The 26,508-nt window shown below is 32.7% G+C and overlaps 2 protein-coding genes across 2 annotated transcripts; one reads left to right on the forward strand and one right to left on the reverse strand.

Annotated features, from left to right (window-relative positions):
- Positions 1-7,887: 7,887 nt before the first annotated feature.
- Positions 7,888-10,639, reverse strand: LOC131943612 (uncharacterized). The gene is made up of 3 exons (XM_059303816.1): positions 10,595-10,639; positions 9,735-9,814; positions 7,888-8,237 (listed from the first exon to the last, which is right to left on the reverse strand). Exons 2-3 carry the CDS (start codon positions 9,802-9,804, stop codon positions 7,888-7,890), a joined length of 420 nt encoding a protein of 139 aa, XP_059159799.1. The 5' UTR covers positions 9,805-9,814; positions 10,595-10,639.
- Positions 10,640-16,115: 5,476 nt separating this feature from the next.
- LOC131943613 (uncharacterized) lies at positions 16,116-16,958 on the forward strand. Its single transcript, XM_059303817.1, has 2 exons — positions 16,116-16,189; positions 16,603-16,958. The coding sequence occupies exons 1-2, from the start codon at positions 16,120-16,122 to the stop codon at positions 16,956-16,958; spliced, it is 426 nt and encodes a 141-aa protein (XP_059159800.1). The 5' UTR covers positions 16,116-16,119.
- Positions 16,959-26,508: the final 9,550 nt, after the last annotated feature.

Here is a 26,508-nt window from a genome sequence, read left to right on the forward strand (position 1 = left end):
GTTGTGGTTGTGTTGTAGTTGTGTTGCAGTTGTGTTGCAGTTGTGTTGTGTTGTGGTTGTGTTGTGTTTGAGTTGTGCATGTGGTGTCGTTGTGTTGTCGTTGTGTTGTGGTTGTGTTGTGGTTGTGTTGTGGTTGTGATGTAGTTGTGTTGTTGTTGTGTTGTTGTTGTGTTTGTGTTGTGTTGTTGTTTGTTTCGTTCTGTTCCCAAGTTGGTACATTTAAAAAAGATTTACCGTGGCGGAGCACGGGTATGCAGCTAGTAGATATATATATATATATATATATATACATATATATATATATATATATATATATATATATATATATATATATATATATATATATATATATATATATATATATATATATATATATATATATGAATGTATATATGTATATATGTATATATGTATATATATATATATATATATATATATATATATATGAATGTATATATGTATATATGTATATATGTATATATATATATATATATATATATATATATATATATATATATATATATATATATATATATATATATATAAAAAGAAAAAAAGAGAGATAGAAAAAGAGGAAATCGTGCATGTTTGTTCCCAGATCTGCCTTTACATATAAGGTGTAACAGATCACCTATTACCAAATATTAATTTAATACATTTTCAAAATAAAAAAGTAAACCATTGTGGAAAATAATGTTCAAACCTAAAATAGGCTGATATATTTTCCAATGTATTTCAAAATATCTGTATTTTTTACAATTCCTGCCCAAGCCAAGACCCACCCACATACCGTGTGGCACCTGGTATGGTGGTTAAAAGATAACTCGCATTTCTACAGGAAGCACTAAAAAATCGGATTTTTTTAAAACACGATCTGATTGATTTTAGAGTGTTTTTTTTTTCATCAGTTATATAATTTTAAGCAATAAGCACTTTGCTATCAAATCGATTCAATATCGATAACATGTACTAGAAAATCCAATCTGTTTTTGATTTAATCAATGTGCGCAGTAAACAGATAATAGTAGCACAAAGTGAATTCAATTTTGTATGCGAATTTTAATCAATGCTCATCTCTGTATTAGCTTATGCAGTGGCCGAACGATAGAGCGCATGGAGGCCATAATTTATGAACCGGGATATAGACCTCAACACTTGCACGTTACTCTGACGTGTGCCTTCTTTTAGATGACCGCGGTTTAACTTCTACGCCATGGAAACAGAAACAAAGGATCTATACTCTATATTCTTTATTCAACGTTAGGTAAAAATAATGGAAATAATTTTTTTTTCTTAATAGAAGTGTGACTGCCTTATTTTAGAATCGCTTACATTTTTTCCATCTTGTCTCAACATAGTTACTCAAAGATATTTAAATAAACAAACTCAACGGAAATAAATCATGACGTTTAAAAGTCTAGAGGGTTTACTAACATCTCTTTCAGCTTCTAAATATATCGTTGGTTATAATGAAAATGCTGATTGAAATGAATTTGCCTAGATTTAATAAATGAAAATTTGACATAAAAACTGAAAAACAATTGGCTACTAGAACAAATTCCAGCTTGTATTTACTTGAGTGCTCACAATCAGAACATTATTAGCTTCAACGTATACGTTTTATATTTTTATTATTAATTTTAAGAGATAGTCAGAAATGCGTCAGGAGAGAGGCCGAACAATAGCCAGAAACAAACGCTGATTCGTAAAATGAAAGCAAAGGCATAAAGGGTTAAATAGACCTTATTCGCATTTCCACCAATCTAATGTGAGTGTAATACACCTCAATAGAAGATCCCCAGCTAAAGTTGTTGTGTTCCAGAGGGCGTTTAAATTAAGCAAGTAACCACCAAGCTCCTTTTTACAACACAGTGCAGCTTCCGTCCGGTTTGTTGTCGTCGTCTCTCTCTGCCGTGCTGAACTTGTAGTTGTTGTGGTAGCACATCCAATCCGTGGCGTTACCCGAGTACCCATCGATCTGCAGCCTGTAGCCATGGTTCTTGCTACCCACACGGAATGTTGTACACGTAGTAGCCGGTCCCGTCATGGATGAAGTCGATTCTTATCTCGTGAGGTTTTTCGGTCGTAAGTACATGTAGGTTCTCATTACTCACGTAGTATTCATCGATTTGGAATCGCCGAAACCGTTTTTGCAGCTGTTCCAGTCCAGGTTGAAGTCGATGGTTCCGGAGATTCTTCGCTGGAAAACAAGCCATCCGCCGTTGTCGGTGATGGTGTCGCACATGACGTCAATGCCGGCGTCTAGGGTAACCACCTGCCTGGCGTAGTTGTTGTCCACACTTTTGCAGGATGGGAATGGCGTCGATGGTGGGGTGGTTAATATGCTAGCTTTAAAAAAAATAATTATGATAGTAAGTACGCTTTTTAAAAATCTATATTCAGAACACCAGCATATCTTAACAAACTAGTCTAACCCTCTAAGACACCAGCATCTCTCAACAGACCAGCCTCTCTCAACAGACCATTCTTACCATACAAGAGACCAGTCTCTCTCAGCAGGCCAGTCGTAATACACAAAAGAACAAACTCTTTTAACTGACCAATCTTACCCTCCAAGACACCAGCCTCTCTCAAACAGACCAGCATCCCTCAACAGACCAGCCTCTCTCAACAGACCGTTCTTACCATACAAGAAACCATCCTCTCTCAAATGATTCTTATCAAACAATAGACAACCCTCTGTCTACAGACCAGTCGTAACATATAATAGAGCAGCCTCACATAACAGACTATAGACACCAGCCTCTCTCAAAAAGAGTATATATATATATATATATATATATATATATATATATATATATATATATATATATATATATATATATATATATGTATATATATATATATATATATATATATATATATATATATATATATATATATATATATATATATATATATATATAGTGGAGCAGCTCTCACTATGTGACTTCTGATCTAAAACTGGCTGGCTTGACTCAATGATTGACTTCACTTTTGACCTCAGTTACTTGACTGACTTCAATTTAACGACTGACTTCAATTTGACTTCAGCAACTTCACTGACTTTAATTTAGCAACTGACTTCACTTCTACGACTAACTTGACTGACTTCATAGACCTCTCTGAATGACTCCGACTGACTGAACTTCGACTTCAAATACTTCACTCTGACCTCAAAAACTTCAACGACTTCACGTTGACTTCAAAGATGTTTCTTTAACTTCAACGACTTGAATATGACTTCAAAGACTTCACTTTGACTTCAACGACTGTAACGACTTCCCTTAGGGTTTGTGGTTGTGTTATGTTTGCGTTTGTATTCGTGTTTGTGCTTTGGATTTGGTTTGTTTAACGTTATGGTTTATTCGAAGAGTAATATATTTCCTAAACCCCGACAATGCCGGGTATATGCTGATTACTAAAAGTCATGGTCATTTACAGATATATCGGGGGATCGAGATTTATATGCCAGTGGGTTTGAACTCGAGACTGTTCGAATGTATCAACCATGAGCTCTTTGCCGACTCAACCACGCCTCCAACACAATTAAGCTTTACGTGTCAACTGGTTATGCGCCATTGAGGCCATTGACTCCGATTTCAGCCTGCTTTTCTTTTTGGATTTGCTTCCATAGCCTTTGTACAACCAAGAACAAACCACAAGGCAGCAGTTGTTTAATTTTGGAGTTGTCTCTCCTTGAAGAGTGGCTGTCCCCAGCTAACAAGCCTCATCTGCCCGAGGGTTCGAACTTTTCGATTTAGCAACCATGAGCTTTACCGACTCGACCACGCCGACCCCTACTGAAGCAAGTGATGTTGGACGTTGAACAGAGTGAGATGCACTGGACTAGACCGTTGACGCTCTGTGTTTGATTCAGTGGCCACATCATGACTTCACCTTTGTTCTGTGCGTGAAGTTGTTGCTGTAGTACCAACGAACTGGCCTCTGCCGATATATTTGGTTTATTTCTTGTAGAAGTTGGTTAGAAAAAGGGTTCTAGTGCGGATGTCGATATGAAACCATCAACCGTGATTGCAGTATACTTTGTTGCGTCTTTTACTAATCTTCTCTAGTACACGTTCATACACACCATACTGTTGACTGTTATATTGAGTGATTGCCGATAGGAGTGGTTAGAAGGACGTTCTTGTGGGGTGTAGATATTGCAATAATGACATGTATTTATTAAACTATAATTAACCTAGAGGTATGCAGCCGCTCACCCCCCCCCCCTTCCCCACAAACACACACAATCATACACACTTGTAATATGATTTTTTTCTAAATGATCGTTATTTAATTCGATTCGATTTCCTAACATGAATTAAAACCAAAACGTTATACAAAGTGTAATCATAATACAAACCCACACGGAGTGGTCTAGCTCTAGCGGTAGAGAGCTGGACTGCTAGCCCTAAGTCTCGAGTTCGAATCCGGGTTCAAGTCAGTAAACCGTCCCTGATGGGTAACTAACTCAAGTTATGGAAAGTAAAGGCGGCTGGGCTTAGTGCTGACCACACTATCTCTTCATATGCCGAGATCACAGAAAAAAAAGAACTCTACTTCACTTGCCCTAACGAAACTAACGCGCATTTACTTAGATCTAATCAGAAATCTTAATATATAAAAGCAATTTTGTGCATTTCGCTCTCTCTTTCTCTCTCTGTCCGCAAAATATTTTCACAGGATATCACATCAGAATTTTCAGCGATATATAGAGAACTTGATACGGATTTTTGCTGAAAATAATATGGTAGATGTTTTAAATGTACAACCAACATTTTAATTTAAAGAAGAAAAATACAAAAATAAAGGCATATTCAAATGTAGAAAAACAGTTTTAATTATTCAACAGGAAAAGTGTTTATAGTTGTGAAAAAGAACCCAGTAAACAATGACGTCACTAATATTAATACATTAACAAATGATGTCATCTGCGGATTTTAAAATAAAAAGAAATGAACTATTTCATTCAAATTTGATTTAGATCTACGCACGCTATGAAATGTAAACAATACACTTTTTCCGGCCTAAACTTATAACATTTATTTTATCTATTTGGATTCTAGATCTAGAAATTCTAGATCTAGACTAGATCTAGATCTAGGTCTAAATATACGAGAAAAACTAGACGTATACGTAAATATGCTTTAATTTTCAGTTACATTTAACAGTAAATAAGTTGAAGCATACGTTTATCAAGTTTTACATTATATACGAAGTATAGAAGAAGTATTGACATCGTAAGAAAAATTGAAATCGAGATTTTAAGAATAAAATATGTAGATGAATTTTGTATAGTTATGACTTATATTGAATATGGACATTTTTAATTTGTTACATATCATATTAGTTTATTTAGCTAAAAACTAAAATATACCGTTATTAAAAATGGGTGAGCGGACCTTTGACCATAGGTGGTTTGACCACAGGTGTTTTCTCAGGAGATGGTCTTTGAATACAGGTGTTTTGTCATCGTGTGTTTGATCACAAGCACTATTCAGACATATGATCAGTCAGAATATGACATATGGTCAAACAAATGTACTTACATATGGTCAAACAGATGGACTGACATATGGTCAAACAGATGTACTGACATATGGTCAAACAGATGTATTTACCTACAGTATGCAGTATAGGGATATGGTCAAACAGATGTACTGACATATGGTCAAACAGATGTACTGACATATGGTCAAACAGATGTACTGACATATGGTCAAACAGATGTACTGACATATGGTCAAAGAGATGTGCTGACATGTGGTCAAACAGATGTGCTGACGTATTTGCATGCTATAGCACATCTGTCATTTAGTTAACCATGCAAGTATCACTTCTTTGACTATACTGTCAGCATTTTTTTGCATCCCCTTTTATCTTTTATATATACTATGTATTTTCAATCTCCGCTGTAGTCAAACCCCATATGATCAAACCCTCAATGGTCAAATGGTCAAACCCCAGTGGTCAAAGCCCCGCCGTGCACAAAGCCCCATATGGTCAAACCCCATATGGTCAAACCCCCTATGGTCAAACCCCCTTTTGTTATACTCTCGAAGGGATCAATTTTATTTTATTTCATTATTCATAGGCTTAGTTGTCCTGCACTTAAAAAAAACCCTGTCATATCTAGATATGGTATCATGTTGCATCATTCTCTCTTAGTACAACCCAGTCATTATTTTGTCATTTCTTTTTGCAAAAAAACAATTTATATAATTAAATATTATAAGGCTGTATGGGTAACAATATGGTTTAAGGGACCAGTTTGTTGTTGATAGCTGAAGATAAATAAAACTTATTTATTTTTAAAATTAACACAACGTAGATAATATAATTTTTTTTTCAAAAATTAGCTGTCACCGTTCATATCAATGTGAGCGGATATTATTATATCTGTAACTTAAAAAGGTGAATGTATCGTTTCGTTTTATGTCTTAAACTGTTCGTGCTTTTAAGTTATGTAGTCCTGTATTATGGCGCTGCTGTATAACTGTTTACGACGCTGTCTACGTCTAGTTTGTATATATTTTGTTTATAATGTTTTCAATGCTTATGTTAAGTATCTTTTTGTATAATTGTGTATTATGTTTCGTGGCGCGTTGTTTGTTAACAGTGAATTACAAACTATTTGTTTACGTGTAGTGTGCGAGGTATGTGGAAGTCAGTTCCCGGCAGATGTTTCGAGTCAAATTTGTGTGTCGATGGGATACGGGAGGCTGTTGTGTGTTCAGAACCTGGGCCATCCGAAAAATCAGAAGTCTGCACAACACCATCAATTTGTTAAACCGTGTCGTATTGTTTCCACAAAGCCTGGTAAGCTAGTTGCTCCTTTTATTTTTCTGTTTTATGTTTGTTGGCCATGGGCTAACTTTTTTGCACATGTATAATGTTCTTGTCACCATTGTGGTTTTGCCGTTTTATTGTGAAGTCTATTTTTGATTTGGACGTCTGTGTACTATTTAGGCTTATGCCTGTAACCCACTGTGTGTGTATTATTTACAGCCTTGATTTTTATTAGATGTATCCCTTTAGCTTATTTTAAGCCAGGGATAAGGTTTATTTATACTTAATCCACAGTTATGGTTTACTCCAGGCTGTTGGCTTAGGTGGTACGGTAATTTTTATTAGTTGTATCATTTGGGCTTGTGTTTGCCAGGGATAAGGTTTATTGTTGCCTGACCCACAGTTACGGTTCGTTCTTAACTGTCGGGTCGTTTTATTTTACGTGTAAGTTGTTTTATACTATTTTTTTGTCATTATAGTCGACTTTCACTTCCTGGGGTGATAAATATAATAAATATTAAACAATTTTATTTTTTGTGAGCCTTGTGATAACTGTCTTTTGAGCTAGTAGTTTAGTGCTCAGTGTCCTGGTACTTATATTCCAGGTTATATATTTGAGTTAGTTCTATGTAAACTACATGCGGAGTGTTGAGATTTAATCCTGTCACCCTCTGTTTGATTCAAATTTTAATATCTCTTTTATGATGTGGTCATCTTAATGCCTTGTATATGTGATTTTTGAGATTTGTTCTCTTTACGGGACTTTAGTGCGATTGGGTTTGTTTTGTTTGGTTTTGTTTTTTGTCTAGTTTTATTTGCATGTATATCTTTTCTTAAATGATTTGTTTCATTCTTGTAAAAAAAAAATTCTATTAAATTGTTTAAGTTTTTTTTGTTTCTTATCTAGTCTAAGGCCAGACAGTACATTAGATAAGCCTATTGTAGTAGGTAGTAGTGCAGTTATCCCCCCCCCCCCCCCCCATTAGCAGGGCTGACATGAATTTATTATTTGAGAGCACAAACAAAACATGTATGCTTAAATGTAGAACTGACTCTAGGAAAACGTTGTCCACTTTGGGATTTTTAATAGATCTAACGACTCCTTGCGATCCAGTGAAACCACACAGCCGGCATTTGAGCGTTATCCCATGTTTCACACACAGCTTCAAAGCCTGTGACTGTTATATCTCTTGCGTAAGCAACCAGTATATACTTGTTTTTCGCATCTACAACAAGCCCATGTACTTCAAAGAAAATCATAGGTGGTGTAGTAAATGGCTGGTTGAATGAAACTTTAACGACAGCCCTCTTTAGGTCACTACTCACAACCGTAAAGGTTGAAGAACTCCCAAAGTAGCCTCTGCCTTCTTCGAATCGATACGGTGTCAAGGCATTGAGTATTCTGGTTTGGTATGACGCTATTTTACTATCAATTTCTTGCTCTAATGTAAAATACAAAAACACAAAAATATTATTCAATATACGTCTTAAACATTAAATTGTAAGCATTGTATATATATATATATATATATATATATATATATATATATATATATATATATATATATATATATATATATATATATATGTATATATATATATATGTATATATATATATATATATATATATATATATATATTTATATATATATATATATATATATATATATATATATATATATATATATATATATATATATATATATATATATATATATATATATATATATATATATATTTTGAAACATTTAAAAAAAATTTCTTAAATATACTTTTATTAAACAACGGGGGATGGAAGCTGGGAATATTGACATGAATTTTTATCCATTTTGAATTACTTAAACTTTTTAAAATAGAAAAGAATCTCGAGGACATACACCGGGAGTGATCTCGAATATTCATTATAATAAATAACACTACGGTGGATGGCAGCTCGGGATATAGACATTAGTTTCAATCCATTTTTACAAGCTTTTATTTAACTCACTTTATCTGTCTGTCTGTCTAGGCGGAAACGCCCGAGCGAAATTTCGGACACTTCTAATTGAAACTTGGTAGTTAGAACGTGGGTCAAGACATGAAGACAATGCAACATGACATTAAATTTGATGACAGTAATTGGAGGCCTAATTAAATTTTCATAAATTAATTAAAATTTTGTCAAAACTAGTATACTGTCACATCAAACTATTCCACACTATTAGACTGCGTCATCATGTTCATTAGGAGCGCGATGGTTTTTAGTCATGCAACTCTATTGCATTAAAAAAATTAAAGTACGGGGAAAATATTAATTAAAAAAAAACGTTTTCATAACAAGTTTTAATTTTAATGTACTAATGCACTAAAAAGTAGAAAATAAATATAAATTATACTTTACTATTTAAATATCTATAAGGTCTCTTCCTAAATATTAATAAAGGTATCCAATAGAAAGTAAAGTGACCCAAGCTTTTCTTTATAGTTCTAGTTTTTAGTGCATTAGTATATAGAAGCTTGTTGTCGTGTTTACAGGGACACACACACACACACAGACATATGAGCAAGATTGCAAAACTATGTTTTTCCGACTCGGGGAGCTGTAAAACGTCGAGATTTGCAAAAATTTATTGGTTTTTTTTTCATGATTCCAGGACTTTTTCTATCCTTCTTATATACGGCAAAGTGAAAAAAAAAGCATGCTGTACAATGTTAGGTTTTATCGTTTTTTTTCAAATGTAAAAGTTAAACAATTAATTTCCTGTGATTACCAGTGTAAAACATAAATAAAGTAGTATGTTGTAAGCATCCTTTTTTAAATATATATATATATATATATATATATATATATATATATATATATATATATATATATATATATATATATATATATATATATATATATATATATATATATATATATATATATTTTGAAAAAAAAACAAAAAAATAGTACTGACCAGTGAGAGCAGTTAATTGTGAGATTAAACCGCAAAATAGCATCGCACACAAAGCAAGTCCTCGATCCATTTTATATTTTCTAATACAACAACAAAATAAACATTGCGTAATTTATACAGAATGTATGCTTATTTCGTCAAATACATATATAATATACCTCGTGATAAGTACTAGAGTTTGATCTAGAATACGTCATTAATTGTTTTACATTCTGCTGATGAATATGTAGGTGGCATTACTACAGCTTGAAGGAAAAGAACTACATCGCGAACTATGTAGAGTGAGATTGCGTCCCGTTTATTCACAAGAGATCCATATTTTTTTATTTTACGCTTTTAAAGGGTGTGGGGCAAATGTATGTTATGTATGTAAAGAGGTATTAATGTTAATTCTGTTTGTAGACGGTATTTTATTTCTTAACTTACGCCAGGAAGTTATCGGAGGTGGGGAGTTTCATAAAGTCTCATTGACAAAAATGCGGGATATCAAATCAAGATTGCTGGATTAGTCGGTGTAGGTGTTACTGTCCAACTACAACGTCACAGTGTTAGAAATTTACTTAATGCGGGGAGATTTATATGATAGAATGTAATTAACATTTATAATGCAGTTAATAGTAGCTTTAATATAAAATCCCGTTCATTTGTTATACACCGTATCACTACGATTATAACAATATGTTACATCAAAATCGAATCTTAAAAACGGCTCAAAAACGTCAAGGATATACCATGGGTATTCCAACTGAGTACGTCTAGTATTTGTTAAGGCGAAAATATGTGTGTATAAAGTTTTTACTAACAAATTGAATTAAATATATTTTAGATTAAATATATTTTTAAAATCATGTCAAACTTACCCAAGTAAGTCTCTTTACAGTTCGCAATTCACAGCCTCTTCCCAAATATATATACACTTAAACCTTGCAAATGTCGTGTTGCACTAATGTAAGAATAATAGCATAGCTAGAGAGGCGAAATCGAAATTTAATTTTGATATAATCTTTGTAGTATTTTGAATAAGGCTTTGCCAGCTGCTAGGCTTATTTGAAATTCTTTTGTTATATGTCAGCACAATGTTTTTGCAATTCTGAGCGTAACAGCTATGGAATTAAAAAACAATTTTGAAAGTTTTTGATGTAAAATATACATCATGGTCTTAAGCAACTTTGGGCATTTTTTTTCTTTCGTTGGACTCTAGTTGATGATGTTGAAGGAACAAATATTTCAATAAAACTTTTGTAATACTTATTATACAAAAATGTTGATTACAAGTCTATTTTCTCTTATAGTTTTTTTCTCTTACAGGTTGACAGTGACGAATAAGAATAATAACCGCTTACTAGAATGATTGAACCATATATATACATATATATATATATATACATATATATATATATATATATATATATATATATATATATATATATATTTATATATATGTATATATATATATATATATATATATATATATATATATATATATATATATATATATATATATATATATATATAATCACAATTAGATAACAAAACCGAACTATTGACTTTCCCCTTGACCCCTGTGATAGAGTTAATTTGACAATGCTCTTGACGGAGTGTGATTCATTCAGCATACTTTAGTTCGCTTAGGTGGTTGTGTAGACAAACTTGCGCGCAGGCAACTATTATGAAAGAAATATGGCGCATGCTTTGTTCACATATTATAAATAAACCGGGAGTGATCTCCCCTAAACTTTCTCAAATATTCTTATATAAAATAACAGGAGATGGGAACTGGGGCTATAGACATGATTTTTAATCCATTTTAAATACTTAAAGTTTTAAAAATAGAATAAAATCTCGTAGACAAATTAATTGCACACCAAGTGAACGCTAAATAAAAAAGCGCATAATAGTGCGCAATATTATTATTACTTTTAAAATTTACATTAGTTTTTTGAGAAATCGGAAGTAGCGTAAAGTACTACTTCCAGTCAACGGAAATTACTCAAAATTTAACAGAAGGTAGAGAATTAGATCTTTTACTTACATGTGAAATTTCATTTATCTATCTGAAATATTACTCAAGTTATAGGCTTTTGAAAAATTTAAAGTAGAAAAAGTACCACTTCCGGTTATCGGAAATCGCTCAAAAGTTAATACGGATCTACGATTTTGATAAAATACTTATATATGAAATTTCATCAACCTAGCTGTAACGGTACTCAAGTTACCGTGTTTACACACGGACAGACAGACACACAGACAGACACACAGACATACGGACAAGATTGCAAAATTATGTTTTTCCGTATCAGTGAGGTGTAAAACGTCGAGATTTGTAAAAAAAAAATTTTTTGCAGGATTACAAGACTTTCTCTATTCTTCGTATATATGAGAAAGTAAGAACACAAGTATTCTTATTACGTGGACTTTTTTTCGAGTGTTTCTACCTGATTTTTTAAACAAAAATAAGTTTTATCAAAAACGAATATACAATTTCTACTGTCCATTGCCAGTGAAAGCGGCATTACAACCTCCATTGTGATATACGAATATAAAAGAACGTTTGATACGTATTTATATCCACCGAATTATTTACTACGTGGGTTGACACAAAAAATAATTTTCAACATGCTTCACTCACTTTAAATATATTCAACCATCATTGTTTTCACGCAGCGCACAGCGCAAATAATTTCAAAGGCGAGTTGCAAATTAAATTCAAATTTGCCGTCCTGGCGTTCATATTATTCTTTCATTAGTAAATAACAGCTGTAATGTTTAGGTATATATAAACCACTTAGACATTTTAGTATGTTTTTAAAAAGTTAAAAGGCTTGCCTTGGTAAGTTTTTTTAAAAAGAAATCAATCTCTCAATTTCTATATCTCTAAATCTCGCAGTCTCTCAATCTCTCATTCTCTCACTCTCTTACTCTCTCATTCTCTCAATCGCTCAATCTCTCAATCTATCAATCTATCAATCTATCAATATATTAATGTATTAATATATCAATCTGTTAATCTATTAATCTATTAATCTATCAATCTATCAATGTCAGCCAGTCATACATTCAGACAGAAAGACATTCCGTAAGTCAGTTAGTGCGTCAATCAGTCAATCAGTCTGCCTTCCCACCTGTCTGTCTGGCTACCTGCACGATCTAGGGGCAAACATAATATAATTTGAAGTTTAACTTGAAAACAGATTGATGTTACGCAAAAAGAAGAATTAATTGTCTAATAGAGTCAAACAAAACGAATTTTATACAGTTTAAACTTCCTAAACGTCAGGACAGAGAGTATTGATATTACTTGTTATTTTATATGCCGAACATGATACACAATAAAAATGGCGTCAAGCATAACTAATAATCAAGACACTATTATTTTTGCTTTTTTACAAGCATTTATTTAACTTGCTTCCTCTGTCGACATTCTGTCGTCAGTCTGTCGTCAACTGTAAGTCTAGGTCGAAACGCCAGAGCGAAATTACGGGCACTATTAACTGTCAAATACGGTTCTTAGTTTGTACGTGGGGCAAGACATAAAGACAATGCAAAATGACATTAAATTTACCTAGTTGGTTGGTCAATTCATTTTATATCAATTAATTACTATTTAATTTGGACCACATTAGAAGGCAGTCTTACCCAACTATTCAGCACAATTATACAAGCGTCTTTACGTTCATCAGATGCGCAATGGTTTTTAGTCATCCAACTCTATTGTAAATTTTTAAAAATTAAAATACTGAAATAAATCTTAAAAATGTTTTAATAACAAGCTTTTATGTAATAATGCAGAAACAACCAGAAAACAAATGATACACTACTATTTAATAACTATAAAGAAAAGCGTGGGTCTCTTCCTAAATATTGGTAAAGGTAATTAGTAGATACTAAAGTGGCTAACGCTTTTCTTAATAGTTTTTAAATAGTAGTGTATAATTTATGTTCTACTTTTTAGTGAATAAAATTGGTATTAAAACGTTTTTTTATGACTTTTATTTATATGAATGACTTTAAATATTTATATACGACTAGGCGCACAAAAAAAACAACTGTTATTGGCAGTGGCGTGTGTCTTTATTTAACAGCATATACAAGTTCCAATTAAATGTTATTGAAATAAGCAAACATGGACGTTAAAGAATATAAAAAAAGCATTTGTCATTACTCTTTTTGTAAAACAAAATAGATTCCGGTAAACAATTTTTTTTTTTTAAATTCAATTTCAACAAATTTAGAGTATGATAAATTAAAGTTAAACGTTAAAATACAAGAAAAATAATATATTTTCCCCACATTAAAAAGGTTCCGGTGCGACGTACCGGTACGTAACGTCACAAACAAATGCACTGCTTAATCTAACTAAAGCCCCAACCATACAAATACACAACCAAAGCCTAAATCAAAAGCAAAACAAAGCAAAAAAATCAAATCCACAACAACAACCTCATCAAAAAAAGTAACAAAAACCACAAAAACAAAACATTAATAGCGACAGACAGAAGAACAAAATTAAATCAAAACAAGCAAAAAGTATCAGCAAAATTTCCTGTTTTTAGATTATTAAACAGATATTAAATGTATACTAATAGTACGACAATTTTTACTTTCTCGTAAATGCAGTATAGCGCAAGAATTTTAATCTTGCAAAAAAATCAAAATAGAATTTATCTCGATTCTCGACGTTTTTCACCTCCCTGAGACGCAAAGTTTTGCAATTTTTTCCGTGTGTGTATGTGGATGTGTGTGTGTGTGTGAACACGACAACTTGAGTACCAATACTGCTAGGTTGATATCATTTCAAGTATAAGTTTCACATCAAATTCTGTGTCAACTTTTCAGCGATTTCTAAAAACCATAAATGAATTTATTCTACTGTAATAATTGAAATATTTAAAAATAAAAGGTTATGTATGGTATATTACCAACCATTGAATGTTACTTAAAACTGAACGTTATGCGCGTGTCGATGATACAATAAATACATCGTGAGTGATCTCTCATAAACTTACTCGAATATTCTTATATAACACTACAGGGAATGGCAACTCGGGATACAGACAATATTTTAAATCCATTTTTAACTAATTAAACTTTTAAAAATATAATATTATCTCGTAGAAAACAGATTTGCGCACCAAGCGAGCGCCAAACAAAATGTGCCTAATAGTGTGAAATATTATTGGTAAATTTACAATTTAAGACAGATAATTACATGTTTTACTTACGTGTGAATTAACTAATTTATCTAAAGCAGTACTCGATTTGTAGGCTTTTAAAAAATTGAAAGCAGAAAAAATTCCACTTTGGGTTATCGGAAATCGCTGAAAAGTTAATACTTATCTAAAAATTTAATACAATACATACATATGGAAATTCATCAAACTAGCTGTAACGGTACTCAAGTTATCGTGTTTACAGACATACGCACACATACACACACAGACTTACAGACAGTATTTCAAAACGGTTTTTTCCGACTAAGGGATGTGTAAAACGTCGAGATTGGCATACATCTCTTTTTTTTTGAAGATTGCAATACCTTCTCTATCCTTCGTATACGAGAAAGAAAAAAAAACGAATTTTCTCAAACACTGGTGACCTAAGAAGATAATTTTACAGCAATGAAGATGTTCGTTAAAAAATGACGTAAGCAATTAATCATAGGTGCGCCTAAATATTTATTAAGTACAGTTACTGGCACCCGTTTTTAGACTTTTAACAAAATATTTTAAATTTTTTTAGCGGGCTATTTTCTTAATTAATAAAATGTTCCCATTCGTAAATTTCCAATACAAATGTTTTGTAGAGCTGGCATCACAGTTCAATACATTACGTACTTTGTGTGGATATATAACGCGTGTCAGTATAGTCCGTGTAACGTGTACCGATTGGTAGTTATACAAATATTTGCAGTTTTACAGTACTTTTACGACAACTTTTATGCATATTTAAAATATTTTTTATTTATGTATTATATATTTTTAGACTATTTTTTTTAATTTATAAATTATCTCTTGTTGTACAAGCAAGCATTATTCTGCTAGACTTTTGATGTTGATCAATTAACTTGTAATTAAAATGCAGCGATCAGAAAAATAATAAAGGTAACCGTTATTTGACATGTAGTATTAAAATAACATTTATTATGGTACAGAAAAAGACAAATATATATAAACTTGTAAACAAACTTGCGTTTAAGCAGTATATAGATATATACTTACTATTAGTAAACACCATGTATTTTACAAATAGTCCTTGAGAAGTATGAATATATACACAATGCCAACTGTTTATTCCACAAAACAGACACATGTAATACATTCACGTTTACTGAATTTATTATCCATAACAGTTGATTTTACATCTATTTTTTTTTCAGAAAATAAAAATGGGCCTAATACTAGCAATTTGTGCATTAATAGTGTGTAGTTTGCTTTCATCATTAAATGCCATAACTGGTAAGTAGGTATTTACACATTTAATGAGTTGCAATTATAACATGCGTTGATACACACACTCAATAACATTGACGTGTGTTACATAAAATATTACACTCCACTTCTCTCTGTTTTTCTGTCATACGGTAAATACTGCTTCAGTTTCTTTCTCATTAATCTGCCTAATGAGCTGGAAACTAGGCCGCTTATGAAATCAAAACAATTTAGCGGCCACAGATTTAATTCTAAGAAAGCAAAATAATTTATTTTCTTATTTACATTGTGTAAAAAATTCGGATTATTGAAAATTATTTTTGTATATTTCTTTTATTTGAAAATTTAACATACGATTTTAGACATTTAAAAACAGCATGTTAATTTGTTAGCTTTTTATGTTTAACATATTAATGAGGTTTGTATTAATCGTTTTTTAGAAGACGAGCTTGATGGTGTACTAAATCAATTTGAAGCAGATTTATTAGATGGCTTTGAAATCCTTAATGTGAATTACTATGAAGAAGGTAGAGGCAACTTTGGAAATTCTCTCAACTTTCCGCAAGTGTCTGGTGATTTAAAGAGGGTTGTAATTCGAATCACATTTAAGAAGCCTTTTCCCATCCCACCTGTTGTCCTCTTTACTGTATATGGTATTGATGCACAAATGAATGCAAAGATCAGCAAAGTTGCTTACGCAAGAGATATAACGGAAACAGGCTTTGAAGCTGTGTGTGAAACATGGTCTGGTCAAATAAATGCTATTTGGTATCACTGGATTGCGATTAGTCGTTAGACTAAAAAAACAACTCTTAATCAGAAAATATTTGCAGAGGGTTGAGTCTAGAATCAGATATTAAAACTATGTTTTTATGAACGGTTTCAACTGACGATTGATAAATAAAAGTTTACAATTGACAGAAAGTCTACTTTTGACATTTTTTTACAACAAATGATGTAACAAAGTAATCTCAATAAATGGAAAACGTATATACATACACACACACATACATATATATATATATATATATATATATATATATATATATATATATATATATATATATATATATATATATATATATATATGAATATATGTATGTATAAGGTTTTACGAGGCCATTTAAATAAAAATTTACTTAGAATTGTGGTGACTGTGAATCGAGTGAATGTGTAGAGATTACTCTTAACATGAAAACCAACCATTACAAATTGAGAGAAATATAAATAAAATGCTAATGTCGCTACAAGTGTAAAGCGTTTAACTATTTTTCTTAAATTACTATACCACCCGTTAACTGTGGTTTCCGTGGGGGCATTCATAAATAAAATCACTTCTGTTTGACGTTTTGTATATTCCCCATCACCCCTCTCCACCATCACACAAAAAGCTACAAAATAATATAAAAATTAAGTCACTCTTTAGCCAACATGCTTTTGTGTTTTGAAAACACTGAAGTAGTTTAGTAAAGATATTCCAAAAAGCTTTAAATAAATGGGTTTGTAGGCTACTTGCATCATATTAAAAACGAGATAAATGGCCCGTTGAATAACAATACAGCGTGTGCTAGGGTGATAGTGTTGACTATTTCCTCTAAACGCAATCAGAAACAAGCGCACACAGAAAAAGCACACACAGAAAAAAAGCACACATGGAAAAAAAAACGCACAGAAAAAAACGCGAATAGTAAAATCTGCAAACAGAAAACTGCGCAGAAAAAAAAGCGCAATGAGAAATTTTAGCACAAAGACCTCTATGGACTAGATGACACATTTATACATGACTGTTAGGGCTGCTGTGAGAGTGTCGTATTTGATCACGTGATCTACTACCATTTAAAGCATACCACTACAATGTGCATTCACATCACCACCAAACAGGCGATAACCGCTTTACACAATGCCTATTATTTTCTTGGTTAATATTTATTCAACTACTATTCTCGTATAAATAAACATAAAACTATTCTTTGATATCGACATTACATGAAGTATCTCTCACATTCTCCCTAGTCCGAACTACCTAGCTTGCATACCATAACAACCCGTTCCTACGGCAAGACTTCACTCTCTTTCATCCGCTTCATCAAACATGCATTCGTCATATCTCTCGCACCAATATTCGTTCGCACCAAAATACCCTGATAAAAAACAAATAATAACAATGATGTATTTAATATTATTTCATCAAGACGCACCTACCTGCCTATCTACCAATTAACCAACCTACCTACCTATCTAGCTACCTACTAACGTACTTACCTACCTACCTACCTAAGTACCTAATTACCTCATATATATATATATATATATATATATATATATATATATATATATATATATATATATATATATATATATATATATATATATATATATATAGTTGTGATGTGTGTATAAACAAAGAGGATTGGTGTGAACGAATCTTAGTGCGAAAGTTAATGGCTCATTGAATAGTTACAATGTGACGTTTTACTTCGTTGTTGTCGGGGAAAGAAGTTAAAAAGTAATTGTGTTCTTGTTCTGTTAAGGTGATGTCTTAATATAGTACAGTCTTAGTATCATTCGTTCAAGTCGTCCTATGTTTTTTTATAGTGCAATAAATATTAAAATTAAATAATGTCGTCCTGTCGAATCATCTGTATACCTTGATGTCTTCGTGCTTCGGGATGAACTACTGAATGGTTAAACAGTATGGCTAGACATAATATAATAGTAGTGTAGACCCTATCACTCCATAGTTACAGGACACATAACCCCAGTTATAACATATATACACACATATACATATAAATGTATTTATTTATGGGTAGGTGGGTAAGCAGTGGCCTAGCCACAGTAGAGTAAGCAAGGCATAGGGGCCCTAGGCACATAGGGGCTCTTTTCCTTCTTTAAAAAATTAAAACTTTTAGATTGGGAATTTAATATTTGTTTCAAATAAATTAGTTTAAAAAGAAAATATAAATCCAGTTTCTTTTCTACTTTAGAAATAATAATTTCCAAAAGGGCCCCCAGTGGTTTCTTACTGTACAGGCTTTGGCATTCAGTGAGTGTGGCTGGGGGGTGGGGGGGAATCGGCCTCGTGCAGGGCCCATCCGTTGTACTAACACTATAGAGAGAATTAGCCTATAAATCAACTTGAACTTTGACTATTTTGTGAGATAAGCATATGGCACCCGTAAATTAAATTTACATACATCAGAGGCGTAGCGAGGGTGGCCGGGGGTGCGGACCACAGCGGGTGACACCATTTAGGTGGGTGACACCAAGGCAAAAAATAGCAAAATATATAGAGAAAAACTTGATGGGGGGGATGCAAATCGAAAGTTTGAGGGGGGGATGCAAATCGAAAACTTGAAAGTTTGTCCCCGTGAAGGGTTGCTACGCCTTTGGGGGGTAACACCATTAAGTGCCGCACCGGGTGACACCCGACCTCGCTACGCCATTGACATACATCGCTATCAACCTCAACTGACGATGAGATTCTCTACCCCTACCTGCAGACATGCACCTCCCTCCCAACTGTCTGCTAGGGCTAGGGCTAGGGCTAGGGCTAGGGCTAGGGCTAGGGCTAGGGCTAGGGCTAGGGCTTAAATCAATGTCTAGATTTGGGTTTATTTTTTAGTTAATTTTAGGGTGAGGTGAATGCTCAGGATTTCCGTCTTTGTCTTAAGGTTAGGATTATTGTATTATATAGGTAGAGAGTTAGATTTACAATCAGGATTCTATATTGTTGGATGGGTTGGTGGGTGGTTGGGTGGGTGGGTGCGGCAATGCCCCAGGGAGATAATTGACAGGGGTGTAATTGACAGAGAGTAATTGCTCGGGGGGGGGGGGGTGGCGGGTGGAAATGTCCAGGGGGGGGGGGGGAATGTCCGGGGTGTAATGTCCTTTCGCCGGTCAGTACATGGTTTGGTTTGTGTTAAGATTAATACATATAAGTATTCGCATAGATTTAGAGTAGCGACCCTTTAGTTTACATATTTTCATTACTCTACATACTATGGTCTATTATTGTTATATTGAGATTAAAGAATGTAAATAAATAGTACACACGATTCTGTAGAATAGGAACAATTGGGAGGGAAGTGACATATAGCGCAGGGAATTTAGAGGTTAGGTAGGGTATAAATGGTGGGGTTAGGAATGTTTGGCGGTCAATTCTCTAATAGGCAGTCTAGGTCTCGTTCGTAAACAATAAAGAAGTTAATTATATACAGACTTCGTGTTGGTTTATTGTCGACCCTGTCCTCACCTCAAATCACAACAGTTGGGTGACACTTACCATGTCATGTTAAAATAAATAGCATGTAATTGAGTTAGTTCGATGTGAGTTTTCATACAAGCCCAACGCACTAATTAAGGCTGTCGCAAAAGATGTAACACATGTCAAGGATGTCAATAAATTTTTATGAAAAGAAAAACATGTCTAGTGCAGTTTACGAAACTAACGACCGTCCCCAATACTTTTCTGTGTGCGGAAATTTCTATGTGCGCCGCATTTTTTCTGATAGCGCTTTTTACTCTGTGGGGGTTTCTTTCTTTGTGCGCTTTTTCTTTTTATCGCTTTTTTTCTGTTTGCACTTTTTTCTGTGTGCGCTTTTTTTCCGTTGAGCTTTTTGTTTTGCTTTTTTCTATAGCGCTTTTTTCCGTTGAGCTTCTTTCTGGGAACCATAAAATCTCTATAAATATCAGTTCTTAATTATTTCAAATAAATACTTGCTTTTTAGCTTAACGGATCAACAGATTAAAAAATACAAGGGATTTATCTATCTAGGTTCTAGATACAGAACTACGGAAAGTCTCGACTGAAGCCAAGCAAGTCGTAGAATCGACATTTGGATTGATATAGATAATATTATATATAATTCTTTAATAAACTATTTCATACCTTTATTTCTCAAAATATAAATTTGTTTAGCTATGGAATCGGCTAATATAATATATAATAAAATTTAATTGAAATAATACTAGGGCCTATTTGCGTAAATACACAGAATCAAAGTATAAATATAGAACTAAAAATTATTTGATATGAAGAGCCTAGATCGCTAAGATTTTAGTGCGGATGAAAAAAAGTTCAAGACATCATGTCAACGTTAAATTTTTTTTAAACATTTTTTTATATGAACGATTAACTCGCTTATCGGAATTTAGTGGGATATAGGGAAAGTGAGGTAGAGTTGACCTGTTTCTGTGTCCTCAGCATATCAAGAGATAGTTTGGTCAGAGCCATGCTCGGCCGAAATGTGTTTTTTTTTATTTTTTAAACGATAAAAACATGTCTGAGACTTGGCGGGAAACTGTACAGGTGAAGTAGAGTTTGGGTAGGAGAGCATATAAATGGGTAGTGTGGTCAAACCTATGATCAGCCGAAAACGGAGTTTTAAAAGACAAAAACATATCTGAGTTGGTGGGGGGGGGGGGATACACTGGACAGGTGAAGTAGAGTTGACCTGTGTTAGTGACCTCAGCATATGCAAGGATAGTTTGGTCAGATCTAATGCCGAAATCGGTGTTTTTAAAAGACAAAAAGGTCTGGTGTGTGACGTGTTTTTGAATGTTGGGTCTGATTTTTTGCGACCATAATTGACAGACGTGATGTCATTTATAGATCGTCCCCGAAACCCGCAAGTTCTTGTATACTTTGGTATTGCGATTTTTTTAAAGACTAAATTAAGTTTAAAAAAGTATATGTTCTATTCACTAAATGCTTTGACAATCCGACGAAAATAAGTGTACATTTTTATATTCCTAACATATTTGTAGAGAAATATATAAAAAGTAAAACTTAGGTTGAGATAAATTAAATAGTGGAAACAATTTTGGAACAAAATAATATGAATTGTTTATATTTTTTTTCTGTTATCTATAATTAGTTACAGTATTTATTTTTTTTAAAGATGAATTAATTACTCTATACGGTTACCACGCAGGCAAATGCAGCTGTTGGCCCCCACATACAATTAAATCCTTGTTATGTAAAAAGTTTTGTACAAAACCAAAATGACATGCATCAGTACACCATCTATACTGATAAAACGATAGAGGTCTACCGTTTAGAATGGATCATTTGAAAAGCTTTGATGTGTCACGAGGATGCTGGTTTACCGTTTAGAATTGTTCATTTGAAAAGCTTTGATGCGAAATTTTTTGAAACAGCTGTACTCAATTTTATAAAAATTACTGTCTCTCTGTTTATTTCTCTCATTGTTCTTATGTACATTTTATTTTCACAAACGTCTAGCTTCAATGGTGCTCGCAACAATACTCACAGCTTCAATATCTCTCTCTCCCACTCGATTTTCGTTCTCTCTCTCTTCTCTCTTTAGCTCTCCTGTACTCTTTTTATATACATCTTTCTAACAAGTACAAAAAGTATATTTACTAAAAAATGTTAAACTTAAATTACGAATAACAACATAGTAGTTATTATTCTATTTTATATGATTGTTTCAAGATATTTATTTTCGAAAGTAGCATTATTTGAACAAATATGAATGTGTTTATATTTGTATATAGCCTTACTGTTGACAAGTTGTGAAATGTCTGGTCTCAAAACTATTATTTATAGTTTGCATTTTACAAATGTTAATGAACGCAGTTTTAATTGCTTTTCAAAATCAACTTTAAACATCTGACACGCACTGCCTACTAACAAATATTTAAAAAAAGTAAATTTCTTTCTAATGAATCATCTGTTCCCTACATAACCTAGCCAGTTTTAGCTCAAATAAACGACTCGAAATTTTACTACTTTTGAGTAAGTGTTAGAAAACAGGTGAGAATTACATTTTTTGTTGTGCAGTTTTATTATGTGGATACATTTTATTAGGCCTTTATATGTTTTAAAAATATAATGTAATTTATTAAATGTGGTTCTTAATAGATTATAATACAGTTTTTTTTTTTAAAGTATCAATTCGCAAATATGCAAAATTCACTTTTCTTTTATTATATATATATATATATATATATATATATATATATATATATATATATATATATATATATATATATATACATATATATATATATAAATATATATATATATATATATATATATATATATATATATATATATATATTAGGCTTACGGCCTAGGTTTGATTTTGTTTTTGAAAAAAAATGTTTGCGCTATACCCTATATGAAATCAATATACTAACGACCCAATGTTATATTTTAGTTATTTATAAAAACATATTTCATTATTTTTTTTAACATTTTTACATAACCTATTTTATAAATCACAAAACACATAATATGCCGACGCTCCAGTAACATATAAAATCTACTTCATTTAAACTACAAATAAAATATTTTGAAATTTGATAACTCTGTACAATTAAATATTTTGTAATTTCATATTTGTCTAAGAGATCTTGGAACAGATTGTCTAGCTGTGATGTCGTGGTACAGATTGTCTAGCTGTCCTATTAGACATTTCCTTGATTCTCTATTCCTTGACAGTACCAACTCATCGATTTGCTCCCATCCTACTAGACTTTTTCTTGATTCTCTATTCCTTGATAGTACCAACTCATTGATTGGTTCCCATCCTACTAGACTTTTCCTCGATTCTCTATTCCTTGATATTACCAACTCATTATTGGATCCCATCCTACTAGACCTTTCCGTGATTCTCTATTCCTTGATAGTACCAACTCATTGATTGGTTCCCATCCTACTAGACTTTTCCTCGATTCTCTATTCCTTGATATTACCAACTCATTATTGGCTCCCATCCTACTAGACTTTTCCTTGATTCTCTATTCCTTGATAGTACCAACACCTTCCTGGTGTTGGTCATTAGATCTCCCAGAAAAGATTACAGTTTCTCCTGATCAGGGTGTAATCAGGCACGAGTCTGTCCACGTCATTTTACTAATACCCAGAAAGTTGATCCACTATCTCGAAATGTCCATGACCACTTGAGCTGCTTTACCAGTTTCCTACATGGTACGCACATTCCGAGCTTTTTTGAATTACCAAGAGCTTATTATACTTTTTGTAACTTCATCATCATGATGTATTAAGGGAAAAATAGAGACATGGTTGCAAAAAATATACAATTTTGTCAAAAGAAAAAACTAAACATTCGCACGATATTCGATGTTTTTATTGAAACGTATAAAAACCGATAACCAGAATTTGTTTTTAGATATTGAGCACAATTAAAGCTAAAGCAGAATAGACATGAGAATCTGTTTCCAAATTGTTCTAAATTTTTGTTTCCAGAAAGCATACTTATTAACCGAAATTAAATATTTTATAACATTTTTGTAATAAATAAAAAATAACTTGCAATTTAACGAAGGTTAGATATAGTAAAAAAAAATTACAAGTAATAAAAAAGTAATTTAGAAATATCTATATATATAATTCTCTACTGGGAGCCGCTAGAAAACAAGCTGCAAACGCGCCTAGAAAACAAGCTGTAAACGCGCTCCCTACCTCCCCACCCCTACATGGTTTTAGTGAGCTGTGTTCACTCTAAATGTTTACAAGCAGAGCCAACGATTTTAAACGTAAGGGGGGGGGGGGGGGGGAGGGGGGGAGGAAGGGGGGGGGGGGTTATGGTCCTTAACGAGCTACTTATAGTGTTTTAGAGAAATATTTTCAGTCGCAGCGTTGGTGCTGTCGAATTCACAAATTATGAATTACTGAAAAGTAGAAAAAACTACAACTAAATAGCGGCGTATGTTATGCCGCGGGCCGGCTCGTTTTTAAAAATTGTAATTAGTAGAGTCAGGGTGCTGTGGTGATTGGGGATGTTACATTATTTAAAATAAATACAATGTTACGATTTGCACCATAGACAACTATTGTATATTTTTTATCATAGAAAATATTGTTCTGACTTTTATTGTTTACTCTTCCTGGTCATTTCGGATGACTTCAAAGAGAGGTTGCGGGCAGTTTTTGAAAACATTTGAATTGATAACATAATGTTTAGTAAACGACTTAAATTTTTACATTTGTAACTAAAATATTATCGCTTGCCATATTTTTAAAATTTAAATGATAACATGGTCTTTTCTTATCAATTATACACCATTCAACTCATTATCGTATTTAAGAAAATAAAGAAAAATTCAAAATGTTTAAGATCCATAAAAACGGCAAGGATTTTATTAATTATTCTATAACAAAACAATTTAGTTTTTTTTCTCTAGATCTATTTAATTTTATTTATTTAAATAATAGTTCAGCATACGCCACTATTAGTTGTTTATTGTTCTACTTTTCGGAAATGCATAATTTGCAAATTCGACACTGCACCCCCCCCCCCCCCCCCCGTGAAAGAAGCCGTCTGTGACGACAGTTTACAGACGACAATGACAAGATCAAGCGGATCTTGCTCCCTCCCTTTAGTTTCAAATCGTTTAAAAACTAAATTCTCTGCCCCTAAAAGCCGTCACTAATTCGACCCGGCTCTACGATTGTAAACATTCGGCGTGTGCCACAGCTCATCAGGCTGTTGTGGGTAATAGCTATATGATCTGCTCCGCATGCCTGGATGGAGGGCGTATTTACGTGGTGTCCCGCATAATCCTCACGTATTGAATTATATATATATATATATATATATATATATATATATATATATATATATATATATATATATATATATATATATATATATTCTATATATATTCTATATATATTATATATATATATATATATATATATATATATATATATATATATATATATATATAAAGATAGATAGATAGAAAGTCATTCTCCTTTTTAGTGCATTATTACATACGCGATGTTATTGAATCGTTTTTATGACTTTTGTCAGTAAATTTTAAATACAGTTGAGTTGCAAACAAATGCACACAAAAGGAACCCGAAAATGTGCGTACAATAGTGCGGTAAATGAGTCTCTTTACCGACAATTTTAATTAACTTTTTAAAAAAAAATTAAGCATCCAATTAATTCAAATTTGAGGAGATATTACATTGTCATCGTGTCTTTGCTCACATGCCAATTTTAAAGTGAATCGGTCAGCAGAGATTCTTCCAAGTATGAAAATATACCCCCCCCCCCCCGCCCCGAACGAATTGGAATTTATATCGAAAATATATATTTTTAACAGTGTCCACCCCCCCCCCCCCCCCGGAAATTGTGTGTCCGCTTCCCCCGCCCTCCACCCCCCCCCCCCCTCCCCACAAAAAAAAAATTGTCAAGTGAGCAACCGGAGAAAAAATCTGAAAGAAGCACTGTCGGTCAGTTAGAAGCAGTTTCAATCCATGACAAAGCATGACAGACAGAGGTAGCTTGTAATACGTTTTGATATTAATCTGTTATGTAACAATACACTAAAAATAAAAAAAA

The sequence above is a fragment of the Physella acuta genome, unplaced genomic scaffold (genome assembly GCF_028476545.2).
Source record: "Physella acuta isolate Inbredline_101_S28 unplaced genomic scaffold, ASM2847654v3 ptg000463l, whole genome shotgun sequence".
In the NCBI taxonomy this organism is placed as follows: domain Eukaryota; kingdom Metazoa; phylum Mollusca; class Gastropoda; family Physidae; genus Physella; species Physella acuta.